General features: G+C 42.5%; 1 protein-coding gene across 2 annotated transcripts in view; it reads left to right on the forward strand.

The window, feature by feature from the left end:
• The window catches only part of LOC121167245 (NXPE family member 3), a 35474-nt gene extending 13440 nt beyond the window's left edge, over positions 1-22034 (forward strand). For both annotated transcript variants that reach the window (XM_040996654.1, XM_040996655.1), the window contains 4 exons: positions 2813-3567; positions 8755-8828; positions 16662-16868; positions 20519-22034. In XM_040996654.1, coding sequence (XP_040852588.1) covers positions 2813-3567; positions 8755-8828; positions 16662-16868; positions 20519-21069 — 1587 coding nt within the window. In that variant the 3' untranslated portion in view covers positions 21070-22034. The remainder of the gene's footprint in view (positions 1-2812; positions 3568-8754; positions 8829-16661; positions 16869-20518) is intronic.
• Positions 22035-22580: the final 546 nt, after the last annotated feature.

Consider the following 22580-nt stretch of genomic DNA (forward strand, 5'->3'; position numbering starts at 1 on the left):
CTTTCCTGGTTCCTGTGCCTGCCAGTATGTACAGCAGACTGGTCAAATCTGTCCCACATCCTGTTCAGCTCTCATACATGTCAATGGGCATTGAAGTCTAGTTCAACACAACCAACCCCACTATCCAGCCCACACACATGCCGGCAGGTGCCACTCTGTCTAGCCATGCCTGCCCCAGTCCTGGTTCTCATGCTCACCAGACAGAGTGGCAATCCAAGAGGGAGGTGCCCACTGTTTCCCTACTGGGCCCACTCCCAGATCATGCACTCTCCAGGTGGTTCTGCAGGTTAACTTGACAGAATTAGCCACCCGTGCCAGCATCTGCCAGCTGATGCTGTGGCAGAGCTCAACCAACCCATACCAACTCTGGCTTATGCATACACCAGTAGAAACAGTCTGCCTAGCCTGGCTATTCCCTGGTCCAGCTCACATGAGGCCAACAGGTGTTGAAGTCCTGCCCTGCCTGGCCTGCCCCCATCCCAACTCAAGCTCTTCAGTGGCCCCTCACAGCCATCCTAGTAAGCTTTGTCCCCTCCTTCCCAGGTCTCAAGTGTGCTGGTTGGGTGCTTTGAACCAAACTGGCATGACCCACCTCACATCGGCCTTTGTCACTGGGTGCTACAGCCTGGCCCAGCCCAGCCCACCCCCAATTCCAGCTCAGATTGGTGGAGGCTACAGCCTAGCCCAGTCCAGCCAGTACCTAGTCCAAGATCTCATGTGTACTGGTGTGCATTGTGACTGAACCTGGAGCAACCCACACTCTGTGCTGGTGCTTGGATTCGCCAGCGGGTTTGTGAACTGGCCCTGCCTTATTGACCCCTGACCTGTCCCAAATGTGTGCTGGTGGGTACTGTTCCCCGGGTCTGGACTGCTCTCTATCATGGTTCTTGTGCTCACCTGCATTGACTATGTCCTGCCAGAGGAGTTGCCCAGGTTCCTCCATCAGAACTTCCCTCAGTGCCAGATCTCGCTCACATGGGTGGTTCCATGGGCCAGCCCTATTTAGTCAACCTCCTGTCCTAGTAGGAACAGTGGCCTTTCCTGACTGGCCTTCAACTCATTCCGGTTTTTATTATTGGGTGTTACAGCCCAACCAAGCCTGGTCCACATGCAGACACAGCTCACACTTGGCTCATCAGTGGCAAAAACCTAACCTAGCCTGTGCTGCACACCTGCTCTGGTTCTCACGCACTCCAGTGAGTGCAGGTTCTCATGCACTCCAGTGAGTGCAGGAGTCTAACCCAGTCTGACATACCCCAGCTCCCTTGTGCCGGGGGAAACTGCAGCCATGTCCAGACCAGAGCGCAGCCCCCACTCCAGTCCTTGCATTCACCAGTGGGAACCACAACCCAGTCAGGGCATCCCCTTTGTTCCCCAACCAGGCCTGATCCCAGCCACAGATCTTGCATGTGCCAGTGGTTGCTGTGGTAAGGCCCCAGAGAGGTACATTACACAGAAGAGGACACGAGGTCCTCCTTGGTAGCTATTTTCCTATGGCTGCCAGGAGCTGCCCAGCTCTTCCTGCTTCCTCTTGGCCCAGATGTGTAACCTGACCCTTTTCTTGATGAAGTTAAAGGCCCACTTGTCCTTGGAGACCTTGAGCAGCTCCATGATCCGCACACTTCCTGGATCATGTCCTGCATGAACTTGGTGTGCATGACAAGGTACCCACAGTGGTGGCTGTGCCTTGGCTTGCACACATTCTTGGTAACGTTGTGACTCTTGCAGATGTCCACAGGCACGGGTAGTACAGAGCCACAGCTGTGGCTTTCCAGTGGCTGCCGACGCGGGAGGCCTAGATCTTTTTTTTTTTTTTTTTAAATTTTCTGCAATTTGAATACGACAAGCCCTAAGTGCAGCTTTTTGGAAGCCTGTCATGCAGGTTGCTTCCTGGATCTGTGGTTTGGTCACTGATATTACTTTGGGGGAATTGTCAGTCATTGCTTTAAAAAGTATTTCTCCTGTTCTTCCCTTCTTCTGTTATTATCATTATGCAAATGCTGCACATTTGATAATTGTTCCACAGCTTTGAGATTTTGGTCTTTTTTTTCTCTTTGCTTTTCGGTTTGGAAATTTCTAGAGGACCGATCTATAAGCTCACTCTTTTCCTCAGTTGTGTCCAACTTTCCAAGGAGCCTGTCAAAGGCATTAGTGCTTTTTCTCTGTGCTATATCTTTGTGCTATATCATCTGATTCTGATGCTCATTCATTCTGGCCTTTTTAGCAGGCCTTGCAGGGTTTTTTTTGTTGTTGTTGCATATGATGTACAGAGTCAAAGGAATTCTGGGTAAGTCAGTCTTTACCGGTGTGGTAGCAGATTGTTGGAAGAAAGGAAGTTCTTGACTGCCTGGGTGAGCCCGTGCTCCTTGGCTGAGAAGATCATCACCGGGTCTTGTATTTTCTCACCCGCTAGGTGGAGAGGAGGTTAAGTGGGTCTGAAATAGAATGTTCTCTGTTTTCCTGGGTTGGTTAGACCGAGGTAGAACATGAATGGGTTTGGTCAGGTAGAAATTTCCCTTGAGGACAGGATTTGTTAAGAAAAACAGTTGCTCAGGCATTTGCCCTGCCAGGGGCGCGTGGCTGTGAGAGCTTGGTAGAGCTCCTGGAAGAAAACCTCACAAAATTGTGGGAATACATCTACAAATGTATTGCTCATCTGGAATTCACTGTGTTAAAGTAAGGTAGCCCTGTTGACGTTGTTTGTTATAGTTTTGAAATAATGTCATCTCAGTTGATTTTATGCAAAGATTTGTGCGGCTGAGTATCTGGAGATTTATTGTGGTGGTGGTTTCTTCTGTGTCTTTCTCTTCAGTACTTGGACCATGAGACTGTTTCCGCCACATTCATCGACAGCAGTGGCCAGTTTGCTTCCTCCCAGGCGACAGGGGTCAGCCGGCATCCATACTGCGGCTATGAGCACCAGACCCTCTCCAGCCGGGAGCGTGTGGAGGAGGACTCGTTGCTGGCATCCTTGCAGTGGCAGGGACCCCCAGTGGGCCCAGTCCCCTTTGTGAAAAGCACTGATCCTTCTTCCAGCTACTTTGTCATCTTGAACTCTGCAGCCTTCTTCAGGGTAGGAAGCCAGCTGGAAGTACTGGTGCACGTTCAGGACTTTGAAAGAAGGCCCAAGAAGTACGGCGGAGACTATCTACAGGCCAGGATCCACTCCCCCAGGCTGCAGGCAGGGGCCGTGGGCAGAGTGGTAGACTACCAGAATGGCTTTTACAAGGTTTTCTTTACTCTGCTTTGGCCAGGCAAAGTTAAAGTGTCTATATCACTGGTCCACCCAAGCGAGGGCATCGAAGTTCTACAGCACTTACAAGAAGAGAAACCAGACAGGGTTTATTTCAAGAGTCTCTTCCGTTCAGGAAGAATTTCTGAAACGACTGAGTGCAACGTGTGTCTCCCAGGGAGTCTTCCGCTTTGTAACTTCACAGATCTCTATACAGGAGAGCCCTGGTTCTGCGTCAAGCCAAAGAAGCTCCCTTGCAGCAGCAGGATCAACCATTTCAAAGGCGGATACCTCAAAGGCCTGCTGACGGGCGCGGAGAGCGCCTTCTTCCAGAGGTGGGTGTCACTGGCTCTGGGCGTGGTGCAGAGCCCCTCTCCCCGGCCCGCGTGGGAGATTGTGGTTGTGGCTGTGTGTTCTTTTCAGAAAACCAACACGTCTGTGTTTTCTATTAGCGTTTTCCAAGGGAGGCCTAGTGCTTATTGCGGTTCCAGTTAAGGATCTTTTTACATTTGAATATTGATTCTTTTCACCCACGTGTCAATGTTTCACTTTAGAACATCAGCACATATTTGTAGATTATGAGAAGATCATCTGTGCACAGAAAACATCTTTGAAAAGTCACCTGAGAACAGGGATACTAGGACTCCAGTAATCAGGCTGGTATTTTAACTTCATGTTTTAACAACTAAAGAGCTTTTTAAGTACTGTTTTTCTTGTTTTTAAAAGATATTTATTCATAGGAGAAAAGTATAAATATGGCAGTATGGAAAAACAGGAATGCCATAACACTACTGTGCATTTAAAATTTTAAAATTTAAAATTTTGCTTGAGGTTTTTTTTTTATTTGACAAATAGAATTAAAGAGAGAGATACATTTTCTGTCTGCTAGTTCCTTCCTCCTAGTCCCCACAACATCCAGGGCTGGGCTGGGTTAAAGCTAGGGGACAGGACTCAGTCCAGGTGTTCCACGTGGATGGCAGGGACCCCCATCCCTGGGCCGTTTTTTGCTGCTGCTGAGCATGTGTGAGAAGCTGAATTGGCAGATAAGCACTCCAGTGGGGTGTGGGTGTCTTCAGCGATGGCTGAAACTGTCATACAGCCGTGCCCACCCGTGTTTATGTATTGAAAAATTGAAATTTTTGCATTGTGGTGGTCCAGTTTCTATTTCAAATGCAAGCATAAAACATTTTGATCCTAATGATCCATATATGGACTCATATGCAAAATGGAATGAACAGTGTATGCAAATTACATCTTGCATTTTCCCATTCTGTGTTCTTAAATAAAATAACATTCCTATGGAGTAAAAAGTTTTAAAAACTGTATGGTCAAAAGTACAAAAGTACAATTTATTTATTTATTTAGGAACCTTTTCTATTTTTTTCTTTTTACATTTTTTGTCTTTTTTTTTTAAACCTTTTCTACTTTTCTCAAAAATGTATTATTTGGGAGGCAGAGATGGGGGAAGACGAAGACCTCCCAGCTCCTGGTTCATTTCCCAGGAGCCTGAGCAGCTGGCCCAGGGATGTGGCTGAAGCTCAGAGCTGAAGCAGTCACAGTCTCACAGGTGGCAGGAATGCACCCTTGTGCTTTCTCTGTGTCTCCCAGGGTTGACATCAGCAGGAATCCAGAGTCAGGGGCAGGAGCTGGGGACTGGCGTCGGACATGGATGCTTTAATCACTAGTTTAAGAAATGTTTTTTACTTTTTAATGTATTACATACTTTTAAAAACCTCTGGGCCCAGTACGGTAGCCTAGTGGCTAAAATCCTCACCTTGCATGCACCAGGATTTCCTATGTGCACCGGTTCTAATCCCACTGGTTCCACTTCCTATCCAGTTTCCTGTCTGTGGCCTGGGAAAGCAGTCAAGAACAACCCAAAGCCTTGGGACCTTGCACCCGTGTGGGAGAACTGGAGGAGGCTCTGGGCGCCTGGCTTTGAATCGGCCCAGCTCTAGCCATTGCAGCTGTTTGAGTAGTAAATCAATGGATGGAAGATCTTCCTCTCTCTTTCCTCCTCTCTGTATATCTGACTTTCCAGTAAAAAAAAAAAAAAAAAAAAAACAACAACAACAACCAAAAACCCCCGAGCCGAAAAGTACTTTTGTTGAATAGTGATAGAGACTCTAAAAGCTTTTGTGTTTTGTGTCCATGCATAACCTGAGGAAGGGACAGTTGCTACTTAATAAGGTATACGGATCTGAAGGATTCCTTTATAATAAAATATTGACATGTTATAACAGTGGACTCAGCTCATGCTGTTTTGGAGGGCTAGCAGAAGAAGCAATATTCTGTGTAGTTACTTCACCATGTTGTATTTACTATACTAAACAAAATAATTCCTAAAATCTAAATCTAAACAAAAGTCTTAGTTTTAACCCTTTAGTTTGGTTTTAAAATTTAGTTTTAATTCTGGGCTCAGGTCTCAGCAGTGAGATTTTTTTTTCTCATATGTGAGGACTGCGGTAGTCAATCAGCCCCTTTTTAGATTTGGTATTGTCAGTCTGCTGAGCTGCTTAGGAGCAAAGGAAAAAATACAACTTGTAACTTACTCAAATTCCACATAGGAAATAGTGGGAGAAAGGTTAAATAATTAAATAAATGAAAGGCTTTAAAATATGGCAGGTCCTACCATTAAAAACATTATGCGCTGTGCTGTAATGGATAAAGGTGTCGCCTGCAGCCCCATCATCCCGCGTGGGTACCAGTTTGAGTACTGGTTTCTGTATGTTTGATCTGGCTTACTGCTGACATGCCTGGAAAAGCAACAGAGGGTGGCTGAAGTGCTTAGGCCCCTGCACCTTTTGTGGAAGACCCGGAAGAAACTTTGAGCTCGTTGCTACTCACCTGCCCACTCCTGGCTGTTGCAGCCATTTGGGGAGTGAATTGGTGGGTGGGAGATTTTTCTATGTGTCTCTGTAATTCTGCTTTCAGGGAAATTTTTTTTTAAACTATCTTTTAAAAAAAAAACCCCAATAAAACACCTATGAATTTAGAAGAGTATTATCTTCATCCTGTCCTTACTGGTGTGGCGTGGCTGCGGCTGCTTGAGATCATACTGCTGTGAAATCGTAGCGAATGTCTTTCCCTGGGAGTTTTCTGGGAAAACAGTATTTGAAAGGACATACATTTTTGGAAACCAAATATTTGATAGAGTCCAGATAATTGATTTTTGTCTTCCTGTTTATTTTTCACTGTGCACAAGTTCTGAAATATTATGCTAGAATCTGAAAAGAAAAAGCGAAAGGTAGAGAAGTTAGTCTTTTTAGTGAATGGAATGGCCTGAGTGTGTTACGTTGATGTCCATTTTTACCTTCCTTTCTTGAGGGCTCATAACTTTATTTATCAAAATATAAGAAGTTTAGCCTTGATATTGGTTCTCTGAATGACAGTTGGAAGATTGAGGCGAAATAATTTTTGTCCTTAATCCATCAGGGAAAAAAGTATGGATCTGGGGAAGGGCAGCAGGACTTTCCTTGAAAGATCTTGATGAATAGAGCTGAAAGGGCTGTAAGAATGAATTTATCACTTAAGCTTTACTTTTGTATGATTTCTTCTTTTTAATGTTGTATATTTTTAAAAAAATTAAACCTCAATTTTTCCAGAAAGTCTTTTTAAAGTAATGTTTAGAAATGTTGTGAGAATAATAATAATGAACACAGCAGCCTTTTGTCCAGATTCCCCATTGTTAATGTTTTGCCATGTGTATGTTGCTCTGTGTCTGTGTGTTTATTGTATGTGTGGATGTAATGGCTTTTCCGGCCTGGACGGAGTTGGAGTGGACACATAGGACTGCACTTCATGGGTGTATGTCTGCAAAGGACATGGCTGTCTCCAACGTGTAACAGAAGAATCACCTTACTTTTTTTTTTTTTCAATATTTATTTATTTTTATTGCAAAGTCAGATATACAGGGAGAAAGATCTTCTGTTTGTTGATTCACTCCCCAAGCATCCTCAATGGCTGGAGATGAGTTGACCCGAAGCCAGGAGCCAGGAGCTTCTTCTTCTGGGTCTCCAACATGGGTGCAGGGTCCCAAACCTTTGGACCATCCTCGACTGCTTATTCAGGCCACAGGCAGTGAGCTGGATGGGAAGTGGGGTCGCCAAGATTAGAACCAGTGCCCATATGGGATCCAGGTGCATGCAAGGCAAAGACTAGCCACTAGGCTATTGCTCTGGGCCCGCGGAATTACCTTACTTTGAACATTTGTCTCTGATACAGCAATAATCTTTGTTATCTAGTGTGTATTCAAGTTTCTCCACTTGTTGTACTGTGTTTTATGGCTGTCTTTTAGTTTTAACTATTGCTGTCTGTAGTCATACATTGTATTTAGTTATCTCTTTAATTGGGAAGAACTCTTTAGCTTGTTCTGCTTTTTTTACTTTGGAATTACTTTATTGTAGCTACATGATTAATTTGATGTTAAATATTTTTTGCATGAAAATTATAGAGGTTATTTTCTTACAGATATTTTATAGGAACATTATGGTAGAATTGTAATTATGTAATTATAGAGAAATAAGTTACATTTCTTCCTTTTCTTACTGTGAAACTCAGATGACAGAGCTGTCGATACATGCTTTCTTAGAATCTTGTTCTCCCCTAAATGTTTGTCTGAGTTCTGTCATTCTGTCATGTAACTGCCCATATATACTTCCTTCATTTGTTTTCTGTCTGTCCAGCTAGACTGGCATTCCATGGCCGTGGAGCTGCTGTTGGTTTTGTGAACTGTGATAGCCCTGGCATCAAGGACAGTGCTCACATGGGCATAGTGGTAGCTGAAGAGTTTTTTCCTGAATGAACAAATCTCCTGAAATTGAGGGGAAAATACAAATCGTGACTGCATGTTTCCATGCCAGGATTTTGGAAAGCCAACATTTTGATTGTTCAATTTTAGTTAGTGTCAGAACGCTGATGAGTGTGATCTGGTTTTTGGAATAATTCTGCTGGGAGGTCTGTATTCGTGCCCCGGCCTTTACTCTCCTCCAGGTTTTTATGCAGCAATCTCACAGTACTTACTGAGCCTGAGCTCTGGGATGGGCCTGGCCTAGGTGATGAAGATGAAAAGCTGAATCCGTGTCTTCAAGGTGATGTGTTTTAGAAAGGGGAGCAGACATTGAAGCTGGCAAGGCCTGAGGAATCGACCTCGTGACTCAACAGCGTAAACACAGGCAGCCTGAAAATTAGTTAATGACAGAATAGGCCTTCTTGTTGGCCTTGAGAGCAAATCATTCTATTCAGAATTGCTCACTTAGGGTTTGGCACTCTTGGACCTGGCTATGGTACAGTGAAAAATTGTTAAAAATCTGTGTAATTCCTTTTTCAATTTTTGGATCCATTATTTCAATTACTATAGCAGGCCTAGTTTATTCAGTGTTTCGGTTATTATTTTTAAGTTTGTTTTGAAGTAATAAGGTTCTATGAAATAACAGCCATTCTTTCAACTGTAAGTACAGACAGATAATTGAAAATAAATGTCTATGGCTCTAAATTTTTGTTTTTTTTTATACCTCTTAAAGTGGTGTCAACATCAAAATGCCCATCAACTCTAGTGGACCTGACTGGGTGACTGTGATTCCCAGGAGAGCGAAAGGTAAGATGAGCAGTGAGCTCAAGAATGGTGACTTTTCTTGCTGAGTGGTTTGAAGTTTTGTTATTTCCCTGATGTTACAGAAATGTTTGCTGCCTTTTCAGTATGCCATGGTAACCTCCGGGCACAATTTACATTATTAAGATAGTTTTTTGGTTATTAAAAATTCGGTTATACTTTACATGTTAATTGCAGGCTTTGCTACTTAGTCTGATGTAAAAGTCGTATTCCTCTGCCCAACCTCTTTGGTTCTTCAAGAACCTTTAGAGCTGTGCTGTTCAATATGGTAGTTCCTAGTTATATGTGCTGGTTTAAATGAGAACGTTGGGCCAGGCACTGTGGCCTAGCAGCTAAAGACCTCGCCCTGAATGCGCCGGGATCCCATATGGACGCCGGTTCTGGTTCCAGCAGCTCCACTTCCCATCCAGCTCCCTGCCTGTGGCCTGGGAAAGCAGTCGAGGAAGGCCCAAGGCCTTGGGTTCCCGTACTTGTGTGGGAGACTTTGGGCAGAGGGACAGTTCCTGGCTCCTAGCTTTAGATGGGCGCAGCACCAGCCGTTGTGGTCACCTGGCGAGTGAATCATCAGATGGAAGATCTTCCTCTCTGTCTCTCCTCCTCTCTGTATATCTGACTTTACAATAAAAATAAAATAATTCTTTAAAAAAATGAGAATGTTAAACTACTTCTGAAATTCAGTTCTTCAGTGACACTTGCGATAGCTTCGTGCGGCTAGTGGCTGCTGTATTGGGCAGCATTTTTTATAGGATATAGGATGTATCTGTTATCACAATAGATTATTTTGAGCATTGTTTTAGAGATGCTCAAGAAAGTATATAAAATTATCATGGAGAACAAGAAACATGGAGTTGGAAAACAGTGGTTCATGCAAGTGTGGTCTCTGGACCAACGTTATTAGCGCCATCAATGGGGACTTGCTAGAATTTCAGATCAAAAACTGGTGGGGTTTAGAAGTCTGTCTCTTAAACTTCTCAGGGGATTCTGATCCCTAAAAAAGAATGAAAACCAGAGTGTGTGTGTGTTATGCTAATTTTTAGAAAGCATGAATGTTTTTAAGGAGGCTTATGTAGATGGCAGGGAAGGTTCTTTGAGCGAAAGAGTTTTATTCAATAGTATCCTGCACAGTGATGATACAAACCCCGTTGCCGCAGGAACCACTGTAAAACGCACATGGATCAAGCAAAATAGGTACTAGTGATGCTCATGCTGTGAGTGTGGGGAAGGGGTTCAGGAGCAAGCCTCATATTGGGGGGCTGGGGGTGGCAAAGGCCTGTCTTCAGTTCCTGCTGATTCCTTTACTGTGTAGGAACAAATTCGCTGAGGCCAAATCTGTAAGGTTTTTATTATTTTTTTCATGACAAACCAAGTCATAAATTTTGAATGTGCTGCCACCAGATTTTAAAGCAGTGATATACAGTTCAAACTTTTAAAATACCAGACATACTGAATAAAATTTGCTTGTGACCTAGATGTACTCACTGCCTCTCGAATCTCTGGTACCCACAATTTTACTCCCAAATTTTCCTGATAAAGAATTATGCTTCATTTGTCTGACCCAGATGTATTACTAATTTTAGAGGAGACATACGTGGAATATCATTAGCATAAATATTTTCATCTTTTTTATTTTTTAAAAAAATATTTATTTTTATTGGAAAGACAGAATTACAGAGAAAAGGAGAGACACAGAAAGATCTGCCATCTGCTGATTCACTCCCCAAGTGGCCACAATGGCTGGAGCTGAGCTGAGCTTCTGGGTCTCCCACATGGGTGCAGGGTCCCAGGACTTTGGGCAATCCTCTACTGCTTTCCCAGGCCACAGACCGGGAACTGCATGGGAAGTGGAGCAGCAGGGACACGAACTAGTGCTCGTATGGGATCCCGGTGCATGCAAGGCAAGGGTTTAGCCATTGGGCCACCGCTCTGGGTCTGGAAATACTTTTATCTGTCTGGAACTCACACTTGTCCAGGTATGACATCGTCAGGAAGCCCCGTCCCACTATCAGATCTAGTCTCCTTTCCCACAGCCAGAACTTTCTGGCTTTCACCTTAAGATGACTGTGTGTCCCAGGGGATGATTAGCTGGGGAAGTTTTTATGGTTAACTTGTGCCTGACAGATCTGGAAGTGAGCTGGGAAGAGATTTGGCTTTGTGAAATGCATGCGGTTCTGTTGAGAGAGAAGACAGTGATTCAGTAACTAGTGAGGATTTTGATGGGTTTTTACAGGGAGAAATTAACCATAAATCAGAGCAGGCTCGACTGGGTTTGACTAAGATAACCATCTTGTAGTAGATCTGTAGCTGGAGAGAGAGGAGGACGTTTGCTTTTATGTTATATATTGGTCACTCAGTACCATGCCATTTAACTCCATAAGGTTGTAAACAGTAGTTGATGTCATGTTGCGGCTTTTAATTGGTCAGGATGATATTCTGCCAGCTCTGCCTTCAGACCAGAGATGGTCTGCCCAAGAAACTGTTGAACTTATCTGGACAATAAGATGCTGGACACTATGCAAAGTATATGCTTGCAATGAAAGAATGAGGATTGGATTTGAACTGTAATACTGCAACTAGGTAGAGAAATTGACCATGGGGGGAGGATACAAGGAGAGGTTGGGTGAATCTCAGAGCCTATGAAACTGTATTATACAACCAAATGTAATACAAAAAATTTAATTAAACATTACTCTTCATTCAAAAAAAAAAAAAAAAGACTTTCAGGTGGTTGGCAGACCTTCACTGAAGTTCACCCTAATTACCATCAGGGGGCACTAAAGAGTCCTAAAACAAAGGCTCATTCCCTCCACCCTTCTTTCCTGCTATGCAAATACTGTTTTTGCTTAAGCTTTCCACATACTAAACTTAGCATTCAGCAAATCTTGCCTGTGACGATGTCTTCTGTGGCTTTCTGGTGCAGACCTAACTTATTGATTAATAATTGGAGATCTCTAGCAAAGAAGAATGTATCTTTTGTATTTGCTTATTTATGTAAGTATGGATTTATCATTCATTATTCAGTTTATAATCCAGGTCATTGAGCCCTTATTGTTCTAGTTTTGGCAATGGGGAATTTTTCTAGTTTGCCTTCTGTGCCCTCTCAATCTCTCTTCTTCTTTATTTAACACTTCTCACTTTCTGGCACTATATTTTGTAGGTCACCCAGTTTGTATTTCCTGTGTTCATTCTCTGAGAAGGTTTGGTAATCTTTTTACTTATGTTATTTCACTTTTGAATCCCATACTTCGATATTTGTTTCCCTGTGAAATTTTCTGATTTACGTGTTAGCTAATCTTTCTATGGGTGAAGTTATTTTAAGATGTCTATTTCGACCTCAGTGAACTGCTTGACATGACTGATACTACTCCCAGTTCCAACTGAAGGCAAATATGGTAATTTTTTTTTAAACTTACTTTATTTGACAGAGAGGGAGAGAGAGAGGGTGAGAGAGCAGGTGAACACTGTGTGTTGATTCACTTGCTTCCCGCAATAGCTGGGAGCTGGGAAGTAAGCCAGGTCTCCCACGTGCGTGGCAGGGACCCACCTCCTTGAGCCACCACTTGCCACTTTTCAGGGTGTACCTTCGTGGGATTCTGGATGGGGAGCAGAAGTGGGAGCTTCAGCTCAGGCACTCCGATATGGGATGTGGGCATCCCGAGAGTCAGCTCAACTGCTGGACCACACTTCCAAAAGTTCATGTGGACTGCTTCATTTAGAGCAAGCATCTACTTCTTCGCAGGCTTTCCAGTGTTAGGATTATACGTGAATTTTTGCTAGCACTTGTGAGCCCTAGACTATGACAGGTAAGTAGCCGAGGAACCCTAACATTCTAACCTGGAAGACATGCGCTCCCATTTTGCGGGCGGGAGGGGGGCTGCTCACGTAAACTTCCCGGTGTCCTGTCCTTTGCTCTTCTTAGTTCTGCTGATGATGCCATGCAGGTAAGAGTTACAGTTTAGGGAAATTCATCTCTGCCTTTTTCTTTCACATTTGTCCCATTTTTTTTAAAAAGAGATTTATTTGTTTTTTTATTGGAAAGACGGATATACAGAGAGGAGGACAGGCAGAGAGGAAGATCCTCTGTCTGATGGTTCACTCCCCAAGTGATCATAACCGGTGCTGTGCCGACTCAAAGCTAGGAGCCAGGAACTGCCCCCCAGGTCTCCCACATAGGCGCAGGGTCCCAAAGTCTTGGGCTGTCCTCGACTGCCTTCCCAGCCTCAAGCAGGGAGCTGGATGGGAAGTGGAGCTGCTGGGACCAGAACTGGCACCCACATGGGATGCCGGTACACTCAAGGTGAGGACCTCAGCCACTAAGCCACCGCACCAGTCCCAGCGTTCCCATTTGTAGCCCAAATAGCCCTCAGTCTTGGTAGTAGAAGACATGGATGATGTTCTTTGACGTAAAAATGGGATTTTAAAAGAGAAGCTAAGACATTTCAGAACATGCAATTATAATCAAAATTGTCCCTTCTAATCTTCCATAGCCATTTTCATATGCATCCTTCTGCGTATCTGCCTCTAAGTTTTCCTGTAAACTTTTCCCTTCACCAATATTCACAATAGCCACAAAAGTGTGGAGGCCTGTTTTGTTTTAATTACTTTTGTTCCACATAAATAGTTCATCAGGGATATGCTATCGATTTAAGAGACTTTTACATCTCAGTTAACTTACATGGCCATGTATTCTGAATTCTTAGAACAACTGACTTTGAGAACAATCTCACAATGCTTAAAATTAAAGTTCTGTTGAAAATCAGGAAGTGTTCTGTCTTGGGTGATCATAAGGGGGCAGCATAGGCCATGCATTTCACTTTAAAAACTTGTGCAGTGCTGGGCATGTTTAAAGAGTTAATGTCAAGTTCAGTAATTGATTTGCTTTGCTTGACTTAACTCCAGTGGTAAACCTAATAAGCGTTTGAATAGAAGTGGTAATTGTTTCCTGCGTGGGATGTACTTTTCTTTATAATATGCCAAGTCTACCAAATTAACAATGGTAAAAATTGTAACTTCAAAATCCATTTAAATTCTCACTCTAGTACATGTTTTCTGCGGTGCTCGGGTGTCTTGCAGCTCTCTGGCGGTGTAACCTTGATGTGCTGATACAGTGAGGGAGTTTTGGGCAGCAGGTAGTCACACGGTGAACCCACATCTGATAGCGTGTTGGGAAATTGTTTTTGAATAAGCCGAATCAGTTTCTTCTGTGTTCTCCTGCCCTCTCCCCATTTTGCTTTGATGATCACATTTGTGAAGTAAAACTTGGAAAAGCATTGCTTACTTTTTTTTATTTGAAAGATTTATTTATTTTTATTACAAAGTCAGATATACAGAGAGGAGGAGAAGCGGAAAAGGAAATCTTTGATCCGATGTTCCAGGAACTTCCTCCGGGTCTCCCACACGGGTGCAGGATCCCAAAGCACTGGGTCATCTTCGACTGCTTTCCCAGGCCACAAGCAGGGAGCTGGATGGGAAGTGGAGCTGCCAGGATTAGAACTGGCTCCCATATGGGATCCCGGTGCATTCAAGGCAAGGACTTTAGCCACTAGGCCATGCTGCCGGGCCCAGCATCGTTTACTTTTTCACTTGGGCCCTGAGCCTGCAAAGAACTAGCAGATGACTGAGAAGAAGATTGGATGTGTATTATTTATCAAATAACATGTTTTCTTGAAAGGGCACAATCCACAATTACTTGGAGTAACAGATAATATCAAGAAATCATGTGACCTGAAAATAATCACAAAGAAGATTCAAATTTAAATCTCTGGTCATGTAAATGTATTTTTTAAAAGTGTAGTTTAACAAGTAACTATGAAATGACTGGATTGTAATTAAAGATGGACCTCAGGGTATGTCAGGAAGTGATTCAAAATGGCAGTTTCTTGGAGATTGTAGATTTGAATAATTATAACAAATGAGTAAGTGTGTGCTTTCAACAAAAAGACCAAAAAATAAAAATGACTGATACCAATAGAGATTTTTCTTAAAAAAAAAAAAAACTTGTGTTTGTTCATTTTTATTTGATTTAAAGGACAGAGTAACAGAGGTATTTTCCATTCTTTCTCTCACTCTCCAAAGGCCAGTGTGGAGCCAGACTGAAGCCAGGCCTGCCTGGAACTCAGTCCGGGTCTCCTGCCTTGGTGGCAAGGCCCCAACCCTTTCAGCCTTACCTGCTGCCTCTCGCTGTGTACATTAGCAGGAAACCAAGTTGGAAGTGGAGGAGGCGGGACTGAACTGGGAAATCTGATTTGGGATATGAGTGGCAGCAATGTCTGCTCCTTTATTTAAAATGCGATTTCTTATACTGACAGCAGCCGCAGGTGTAGAGAACTCCATCTGCTGGTTATCCTCGCATGGCCACAGGTATCCTCAGCTGGAATACAGCTTTGCATAGCGGGAAGTTGGAGTCCGGGGCTGAGCTGGATATTGAATTCAGGCACTCTGAGAGAGAGGTCACGGGTATCCCAACAGCCAGACCAAACACCTGTTCCTTCTAGACATTTATTTGCAAGAAGCAGTTTTGCGCAGCGATTAAGCATGTGGACTTTGGAATTCACCTGCCTAAATTGGATCCTGGCTTTGCCACTTACTAGCTCAGCCTTGGGATCTTGGTCAAGTTACGGGACTGTTCTGGAAAGCTGCTATAGGAGTATATGACTTTGGAGAGGGTCATTGTGAACATTATGTGAGCGGTATGTTCAACTGCTCCAAATGCTAGTGCACAGTACATTTGCAAGAGGTGTTCGACATCACTGCCAGTTTTGCAGTGTGTAGAGTGTGCTGTATGCTCAGTGGCGTTTTCAAGCGGAGGTGTTGGGGAGTGGAAGGATGTTCAGTCTCTTACCGCAAGATGCCCCGTTGCCTGCATCGCATGTATAGCTTGACATAACCCTGAATACACATTGCTGGTGTATTTTTGTATTGGTCATTATGCAAAAAGACCTTCTTTTTTTTTTTTTAAAAGATTTATTTTATGTTTATTGGAAAGGCGGACATACAGAGAGGAGAGACAGAGAGGAAAATCTTCCGTCCAATGATTCACTCCCCAGGCGGCTGCAACGACTGGAGCTGAGCCAATCCGAAACCAGGAGCCTCCTCAGGGTCTCCCACATGAGTGCAGGGTCCCAAAGCTTTGGTCCGTTCTCGACTGCTTTCCCAGGCCACAAGCAGGGAGCTGGAAGGGAAGTGGGGCTGCCGGGATTAGAACCAGCGCCCATATGGGATCTGGATGGGAAGTGGGGCTGCCGGGATTAGAACCGGCGCCCATATGGGATCCTGGGCGTGCAAGGTGAGGGCTTTAACCACTGTGCCATCGTGCCGGGCCCCAAAAAGACCTTCTTAACCTTGTATACTAAGCAATCCTCTAGACTCTAGATCATCAGTTGTTGTCTGTATTAAGTGGTGGTTCTTAAGGTGAAATCTGATTTTAGGATCCATGGATTAAACTTACTCGCTGAGACACAGTAGACTAGTGTTAGTCTGAATATGTAAAGTATAAATATAAGGTGCCATTTGCCTCACAGCATTTGAATGAGAACCTGTTCTGGGATAATGCTGGACAAATGTGGCTTTGGTAAGGAATTGTTCCAAGTGGTTTCCTTCGCTATGTCCAACAGCATCTCCAAACTCATTTCAGATCTTCTCATTTTTGTACAAAGAAAAATTTTTCTTTTGTGTTGAGGGGATAAGTCTGGAAATATGAAAATCAAAATTTATTGCTCATATGCTGACATATGGTCATAATTGTGTTTCTTGGAACACTTTTCATCTGTTGTTGGAGGAGAACTTCTGAATATGTACATATATTTTCATTTTTCTTTACAGAATCTAACGACCTAGAACTGTTTCAAGGCCCAGGAACTTTTCCTTCTGGTTACTACTACAAAGACCAGTGGAGGCCCAGAAACTTTAAAATGCGCCAGTTCAATGATCCAGACAGCATTGCAGAATGCCTACAGGGAAAAATGGTGTATTTATTTGGTGACTCAACAATCAGGCAGTGGTTTGAATACCTCACCACCTTTGTTCCAGGTTGGTAACTGTTTTTCATTGCTTCCTACATGTGTGAACTCAACTCTGATTTAAGCAGATTCAGGTGTGTGAAGAAACGGATCAGGTAGGGGAACAGTTACTTTGTGCTGGACTCAAGAGGTGTTTCAGCCCTGGAGGGATGTGAGAGTTTCTGGTCAATAGTGCAACTGGGCTGTACTGGTGAGTATAGTGGACTCTCACTGGGGTTCATACCAAGGATTAACTAGTTCTGTGAGCTTGGACAAGTCATTTATTCCTAGGGTTTCAATTCTGTGTATAAGAGAGCAGATACTGTAACGTCACAGTTGCTTTCATTTTAGCATTCTGGGTTGGAAAATAGAGGTGGGCATTTGTATTTTCCTTTTAGCATTGTCTGGTCCAACTCTATAATATATTTTACTAGAGGGAGATTTTAGCTCTTGTGCACTGAAATGCATCTGTAGCAAAGCCATCCCTGTGTCCCGTTGGGCCTGCCATTGGTGTGACAGTGGGCTGTAGCTAGGATCCTACTGAAGGTCCTGGGTACAGTGTCATTCACTTCTTAACATGTTTCTCTGCTTGGCTGTGGGGCTGCTGGAGGCCCATCCTGCATTCACAGTGGGCAGTCCCTCTTTGCTGCGAAGTGTTTACATGGGTCAGAGAAGGGATGGATCCTGCTCAGCAGAAATAAAGACCCTGCTTTCCGATTCAAAGAACTAGGAAACTGTTTTGTGGGAACTGTTTTTGATGGCCCTGTATGAGTGGGCAGGGCTTTTCATAAAGTAAATTCCCATGGTTTGCTGTGAGCTGTTGTTGGCGATATCTTTCATCAGCTTTCATTGATCATATCAACTTAGTTTCAGATTTAATTTTTAGATGGAAAGGAAGTGGTAAATATTACCCTAGAATGTAGAAAAATAAATTCTTGTCTGTGTTTTTTGCTAGTTGTTAAAGCATGAATTAAAAATCAGGAAAAGGGAAATAGTTTATACAGCATGATTCGGGGCACACATGGTTTAATGCTGACCAGGCAGGATCTTGCAGGTTCCATAACTGTTTGCTTCGTGAGCTCGAATGACGCAGCTTGGTATTTCCTTTGATAATAATGATCACACTGACTATTTTCCACTGTACCCTTTACCCACAGAATCTCACCTAATTAAAAAAAACCCGACTGTGTGGGTGTCTGATCTTAATCAATAGAAAATAGTAGCCTGCGTTTTATTCCATTTAGGTGGGGCTAGATGTTAAGCTTAGTAGTAATGAGTTAGGACACTCCAGCAGAGAAGCCTTGGACTGCAGGGTGAAAAACTAAAACCTACTGTAAAAAAATGTGAGACAGCTGTAATCTGCTGCTACTTCTGGAAGGCTGATGACTATAAGCTCCACCTGAACATTGCTGCCATGTGGCACCTGTGATAATTGGCACTAATGTGGTGCTTGGGGAGTGTTTGGACTGCCAACACGTTCGTCTGTTTTGTGTTCTAATTCCTAAGGGCCTTTGAAAATATGTCGGGATGTGAGTCAGATCATGTTTTTATCATTAGGCATGGGTTGGACAGATTTTTAGGGGAGAGACAAGGGGTTCCAGATTACTGGGCTTTCAGGACATCTCAGAGGAGCTGGAAGTTGAAACAGAACCTCTTAGTGCAACCACAGAAGTCAAAACACGGCTGCCGAACGCTCAGCTCACATTTCAGGGTCGCCAGTGTCCTCCTCATGTCTTACAGTAAAGGGCTTATGTAAAAACACATACTGTACTTCATCGTCAAGTCTGTTCTGACTCTTCCAGTCTGGGCTTTGATGACCTGGCTGTCTTTGAAAGTTACAGTCTGCTAATTTGTAGGATGTATTTCATTTTGGGTTTATATGGTGCTTCCTCATGATTAAATATCTATAAAGGGAGAAAGAGAGTAGTGAGTTCTAAATACTGCCGCTACTATTAGATGTTCTTATGATGGAGATAGAAGCTGCCTTGTAATGTGTGATTTTTTTTTCAACATGGCAAAATGGACAAAGGAAACATAGCAGTATTTTCTTCCTTCCTTCCTTTCTCTTTCTTCTCTGAAGATTTATTTATTTATTTCAAAGTCAGATATTTTTCATCTGCTGGTTCCCTCCCCAGATGGCTGCACCTAGATCTACATCTCCCCACATGGATGGCAGAGACTCAAGTACTTGGTCCATTGCTTGCTGCTTTCCAAGGCACATTAGCAGGGAGTTGAACTTAAAGTGTAGAACAAGGACTGAGCTGGCACCCCTGTGGGAAGCCGGCATTGCAGGCAGTGGCTTAACCTGATGTACCACAATATTGCTTTTTTTTTTTTTTTGCATATTATAGAAAGGGATTGGTATTTTTGGTATTTTTCTTTTATAATTACAGTTTAAATTGCTTTGTTTTGTTTTTACATTTTAATTGACAAACAATTGTGTATATTAGATACCAGGTGATATTTTGATATATGTATATATTGTGGAATGATTATGTTATTGTAATTAGCATATCTATCACCTAGTGAGATTATTTAATATTTACTTTGACAAGTGATTTTGAAATGCACAGTAGTTAATTAAAGCAATGATGCTGTGCCAACAGTCTTGAACACTTATTCCTCCTGAGTCAAAGCTTGTACTTACTGATCAGCATCTCTGCTTTGTCCCTCAACCCCCTAGCCTGGGCTGACCACCATTCTACTTCTGGTTCTATAAGACTGGCTTTTAGATTCCACATGTAATTGAGGTCAAAGCAGTATTTGTCTTTCTGTGCTTGGTTTGGTTGGCTTAGCTTACTCACCCCTAGTTCAATCTATATGAATGGCAAAAAGAGGTGTTTGGTTGCTAATATGTACTCATTCAAGAGAGAATAGCCCTTGTTCTAGAAGAAATAATAACATCTGTCAGAAGAATAATCTGTAGCTCCCACGTTGATTTTTTTTTTCAACTATTCAGGGCAATCAGAAACATTTCTTTAGGTGATATTTAGAGGTAAACATTTTATTTTGTTTTTGACACAGAGACATAGATGTAGATGGTGTTACTTTTTTTTAAGAAAAAAGGTATTTAAAAGTCAAAGTTGGGGTCTGGAGCCTGGCTCCGTGGGCTGATCTTCCGTTGCAAGTGGCAGGATTCCATATGAGTACCAGTTTATGTCCCAGTTGTTCCATTCTCCATCGTCTTTCCTGCACGTGGCCTGGGAAGGTAGTGGTAAAGGGCCAAAAGGAGTCCGTCTTGGGATCCTGCACTTGTGTGGGAGATCTGGAAGAGGCTCCAGATTCCTGGCTTCAGATTACTTCAGCTCCAGCTGGTGCAGTCATTTGGGAAGTTAATCAGCAGATGGGAGATGTTTCTGTCTCTTCTTTCTCTGTGAACATGCCTTTCCAATAAAAAATAAGTAAATCTTAAAAAAAAAAAGAAAGAATTATCTATAGAGAGAGGGAGTGAGCAAGCTTCCCTCTGATATTGTTTCTTTTAGTGTTACATTTATGGAGTAACTTAGTAATAAATGTTACAATAGAGCTCCAGTGGTTGAGAAGGGGCAGGGAGCAATGAAGTATTCTCTTTATGTTTGTAGTGTATCTTTTTGTTGAACCTCTGAAGCTGCTCCATGAAGAGTAATCAATGTATTTATATTTCGTTTGAACATTTTAATGGAACTCTTTTCCTTGTTTCAGACTTAATGGAATTTAATTTGGGCAGTCCCAGGAATGTGGGTCCCTTCCTTGCAGTGGATCAGAAACACAACATCCTGCTCAAATACCGTTGCCATGGTCCCCCCATCCGCTTCACGACTGTGTTTAGCAGTGAGCTTCATTATGTGGCAAATGAGTTGAATGGCATCGTGGGAGGAAAGAATACAGTGGTTGCCATAGCCATATGGTCTCACTTCAGTACCTTCCCCTTGGAAGTGTATATCCGGAGGCTCAGGAATATCCGGCGAGCCGTGGTTCAGCTCCTGGATCGAAGTCCTAAAACTGTGGTGGTCATCCGGACAGCAAATGCCCAAGAGCTGGGACCTGAGGTGAGCCTTTTCAACAGTGACTGGTACAACTTTCAGCTAGACACCATCCTGCGCAGAATGTTCTCGGGCGTTGGAGTATATCTTGTCGATGCCTGGGAGATGACTCTAGCCCACTACCTGCCCCACAAGCTTCATCCAGACGAAGTGATTGTGAAGAACCAGCTGGATATGTTCTTGTCTTTTGTCTGTCCTGTGGAAGGCTAACCTGCCTTGGAGGAATCCAGAGGAATCACATTCAGTGACCTTCCCAGTTGACCTGCATTACTGAGAAAGTATGCAGGTGACCCTTGTGAGAGACACCTGCTGCTGTTATGTACATTTCAAGTGGAGCTGGACTCTGGTGACTTCTCAGGAACTTAGAAAATGTGGTCACATCTGTGTCTGCCTAGAGTTGTTTTCCAATTGACATAGCCATGATAGAAATCTTATTAACAGCAACTATACACTGCATTGCTCTTATAAGCAGAGATGCTAATGGGTATATTTAAAGTAGCTTCTCTTGGGGAGAGAAATTAATATGCGAAAGAATATGTGAAGCACGTTCTGACTTAAATGGAAGGAACTCATTTGGTTGTTGGTGGAGTGCTCGTAGCTTATCAGCTATATAGGAAGTGGAGCATGACTGCCTGGATAACTCACGTGGTCTGTCTCCAGGGGTGAGCTGGAGAAGGCAGCTGATCAGGCACCTGGGAACACACTGGCTCTATTTTAGGAGTCTGTCTTGATGATCTACTTGTTCTGAAATACTTGAAAAGGCCAGTGTGCTTAGTCAGAATTCTGTAATAAGAATATCAATGATTTTCTGCTTTTATCTAGAAAAGAAGTTAAAAGGAAATATGAAAGCAGTACACATAAAATTTGTGCTTTGAATTGATATTTGCATTGAATGATTCTTACTTGATTCAGCTACATTTTATGTGATGAAAACGTATCCTGGAATAACTACTTTTGGATCTGAAGAAGGGAAATCTGTAAATGGAAGTTTATTTTTATGTTCTTAAGCTTGAAGTTTAAGAATTGACTTGTATCATAAAAGCTGTGAAAGCTTCCTTTCCACTGATTTTAAATGTTTCTTTTTTGATTGTTATTTCGAATTATATACCAAAACCAGAAATTAAAATATAATTGTAAATTAATTAGCTATTAAATAAAGTCAAGGTTTTTCTTGATTTAAGTATAAGGATAAACATGCTCTCTTATGCTTGGAAGTTAAAAGTTGTATTCCTACTAACTAAAAAAAATTGAATACTGAATTTTATTTAACTTATCAATTCTAAATGAGTTAAAATTAATTTGAAATAATTTACTTAGTCCTATTTTCTTTTTGAGCCATAATAGATTATAGCATAATATTATCCCTAAGCAGACATGTAAGAAGACTTGGGAAGCTTTTGTGATGCTTAAAACATGAAGAATATGGCTTTAAAAGAACTGGTTGGAAAAAAAACCCTGTGTATTTGACATAGAATACAGGATTTTGAAATTCATCCTTTGCATTCTTTGAGAACCACCCTCATATCTGTAAAGTATTTCATGGGGAAGAAAAAATTTTTGAGTCTGAAGAGGACCAAATGATTAAATATATGAAGTAGCTAAATTTTACTGATTTTTTTTAAGATTTAGTATATGTAAGGATCATTTCTTTTAAAAAGTTTTTTTGAAAGATTTATTTATTTATTTTTTTAAAGATTTATTTTTATTATTTTTTTTTTATT

Source organism: Ochotona curzoniae, unplaced genomic scaffold (genome assembly GCF_017591425.1).
Source record: "Ochotona curzoniae isolate NIBS_2020 unplaced genomic scaffold, NIBS_Ocur_1.0 patch350, whole genome shotgun sequence".
Taxonomy (NCBI): Eukaryota; Metazoa; Chordata; class Mammalia; order Lagomorpha; family Ochotonidae; genus Ochotona; species Ochotona curzoniae.